Source organism: Aspergillus campestris (assembly GCF_002847485.1).
Source record: "Aspergillus campestris IBT 28561 chromosome Unknown P168scaffold_11, whole genome shotgun sequence".
In the NCBI taxonomy this organism is placed as follows: Eukaryota; Fungi; Ascomycota; class Eurotiomycetes; order Eurotiales; family Aspergillaceae; genus Aspergillus; species Aspergillus campestris.
The window spans coordinates 1-2,673 of NW_020194346.1; the positions used below are offsets into that span (position 1 = coordinate 1).

The 2,673-nt window shown below is 52.7% G+C and overlaps 1 protein-coding gene across 1 annotated transcript; it reads left to right on the forward strand.

The window, feature by feature from the left end:
• Positions 1–305: 305 nt before the first annotated feature.
• P168DRAFT_320931 (uncharacterized protein) lies at positions 306–1,016 on the forward strand (the record flags this gene model as incomplete). The annotated part of the gene is made up of 1 exon (XM_024840419.1): positions 306–1,016. One exon carries the CDS (start codon positions 306–308, stop codon positions 1,014–1,016), a length of 711 nt encoding a protein of 236 aa, XP_024689924.1.
• Between the last annotated feature and the right edge of the window lie 1,657 nt (positions 1,017–2,673).

Below are 2,673 nucleotides of genomic sequence, written 5' to 3' on the forward strand. Positions count from 1 at the left end.
AATCTCCGGCCTGGTCCATTGGGGATCTTGGGCACTCCGGTAAACCGTTGGAGTCTTCGAAAATACAGACTGCTATTCAAGATGGACCAAGAAACCAGGATAATGTCGGCCTGTTGAAAGTCGCCCACAGTCTGCTTCGAAAGAGCCAAGCTTGAATGAATGACCAGGACACGGTACCTGTTCCCAAGAAATTTATGGATCTCTGATTTCCACTGCTGCAGCATCAATTGCGGCGCCACGATGAGGGTGGCTGTGGTGGGAATGTGTTCTGGAACTGTCTCCGACATGTGCGGCGGACTTCCATTATGCTGGGCGTCGATCAATCCAAGTATGATCGCAGTTTTCCCGTAGCCGACTTCGTCCGCCAGCACGCCTCCGCGGACCACTTTGGGGTAGTGACTCTGCCCTCTGCACGCCACATCAGAGATGGTATGAACGACTCCTCAATCTCCTGTTCGATGAAAGGCTCCACGTTCTCACCCTCTTGCTTTATCATCCACCCCAAGGAAGGAGCTGTTCAGGCGAAGACTAACCGGAATTCGGAGGGGTGCTCGCCGTTCCGCTCGCTCGGTTGTTCGCCAAACAAAACTTTGGGAATGCGAATTCTCGTGCATCGAGATAGTTGGGGACAAGCGCCAATGGAAAGAGACGTCCTCCACGACATTGTGCCCAAGAAGCCTGACATACGCCTGGTGCAAAAGTGTCTGCACGTTGAGTGTGATATGGAAATGCCCAACGTTTCATCATCGACGCAGTGGAAAATCAAAAAAGCTGGGGCCTCAATTTCATACGTCGTTCGTACACGGCCGCGCCGTGGAAATCCTCGTAAGCTTCACCTTCCCGGCTCATCGCGGCCCATATCATTTGAGGCTTTGGCGGTACGCAGGAAGGACATGGTTCAGGACCCCTTTATGCTGGTTTTCGTGCACGACGCATTCCAGGTCTGGAATATCGAAATCCGGATACCTTCTGGAGTAACCAAGAAAATTCTCGCATCAGCGATGGCGAGGACATAGGGTCGGCACTTCCCAAGGGCCTTTGCTCCATAGTGATTCGAGTGCCGCGGCCGGTGCCGTGACAGATACCAACGTGATATTCGCATCAATGCAGCCAGCGTTTTCAACAGAGATGACGGTCCACGCTTCAGGTGATAACAGTCAATGGGGGCATCGGGGCATAAATGTGCAGAGCAACTGCTGGCGCCTTATACCATCTGCGATAGAAGACATTGGCTGTCTGTGGGTCGTCCTGCAGATCTCTCGATCGCCATTTGTGCGATACCTCCGCCAGAGTGTGCCGTTTGGAATAACCTGCGTTACGGCGATGTTCCAAAGAGAAGACAAAGGTATCGTGACGCGCGATTCCAAGCTTAGTTGGGTCCAGAAAAAGATACACGGCGGGCATGCTTCCTGACGCTTCCCTTTTGTGCAAACATCCATTGGCGGTCCCGCAATCCGGCAACAGTTTGTAGAGGCCTCGGATATCAACATCGAGATTTTTGACATCTTCGTCGAGAGTTACAACGTCAATTTCACTCCAAACGACGGAATTGGCAAATTCGTCTTTTTTCAGTCCACATCTGGCCTCCGTCGAAGGCACCCTGTCGCCAAATCCATAGAAATCACATTCGATTGACGAACTGATAGGGCTGCATATCTCCCAATCTCCCTCTAAGAGCGTTCCGGGCTTGGGGGTCATCCGAGCAATGGGATGAAGGAGGACTTCGCGCAGGAAAGACAAGCTAGGCTCGGAACTGGGGGCCATGGCAAACAGAAGCCACTCCAAACCAGTGCTGCCGATCAAAAGTTCGAGTGTCGAGTGTTGGCCTTCGTATGAGACTGTCCAGAGCTCGCTTCGTTTGGAATTAGAAAAGCGAAGCTCATCTCCGACAGTTTTGAGGACTGCCTCCATAAACTCTCCCCAGTCTCTACTGGCTATCGAGGGATTTTCTTGCTCGAAGCAGGAGTATGCTTCAACGGAAATACCGTACACCACCAATCTCATGGGCAGGGTCCTCATGAGTCTACCGGCAAAATCCAGCGGGGAGCTTCGCTCTAAGCCAGGGCAGCGCTCATAGGCATGCGATGGATTTCCTGCACAGTCTGCACATGATGTGTGTCCGCACAAGGTGCATCTCAAGATTGCCTGACGTGTAGCGAACTGTCTTTCGCACATGCAATAACGAGCACTTGTCGCACTCTGTGCCAATAAGCTGGGGGATACCATCTTTCCATCAGGGTTGACCGGTACAAAGCATGGTACCTGGCTGTATTCAGCTCTAGGAGAAAGGTCTTTGTCCCTGTGGATGGTGTGCTCTGGAGTGGGCACCGCCTCGCCTTTCTTGAGAACACCATGGCCGACGATCAAGGCCGCTAAGATCGCGCATCCAACGACAGTCGAGCTCATCGCGTTCCCAGCCAAACCATGCAGGTCTCTCTTGGACTCTCGCGACAGCGAAAGCCTGTCCAGGGGCAATCCTTGCAATGCAAGTGCCTCAAGACCGCAGATGGTCCCCGCGAGTTGTGACGTACGGAATGCCACTGGGGGTGATGCAGCCAACGATTCCAAAAGCACGGCAGTCTCCGTCTCTGTCTACACCCTGTGAGAGCTCAAGATACCGTCTGCGATATAACAATCAGGCTTTGAAAATCTTCAACGACAAAGAAGGCGGAC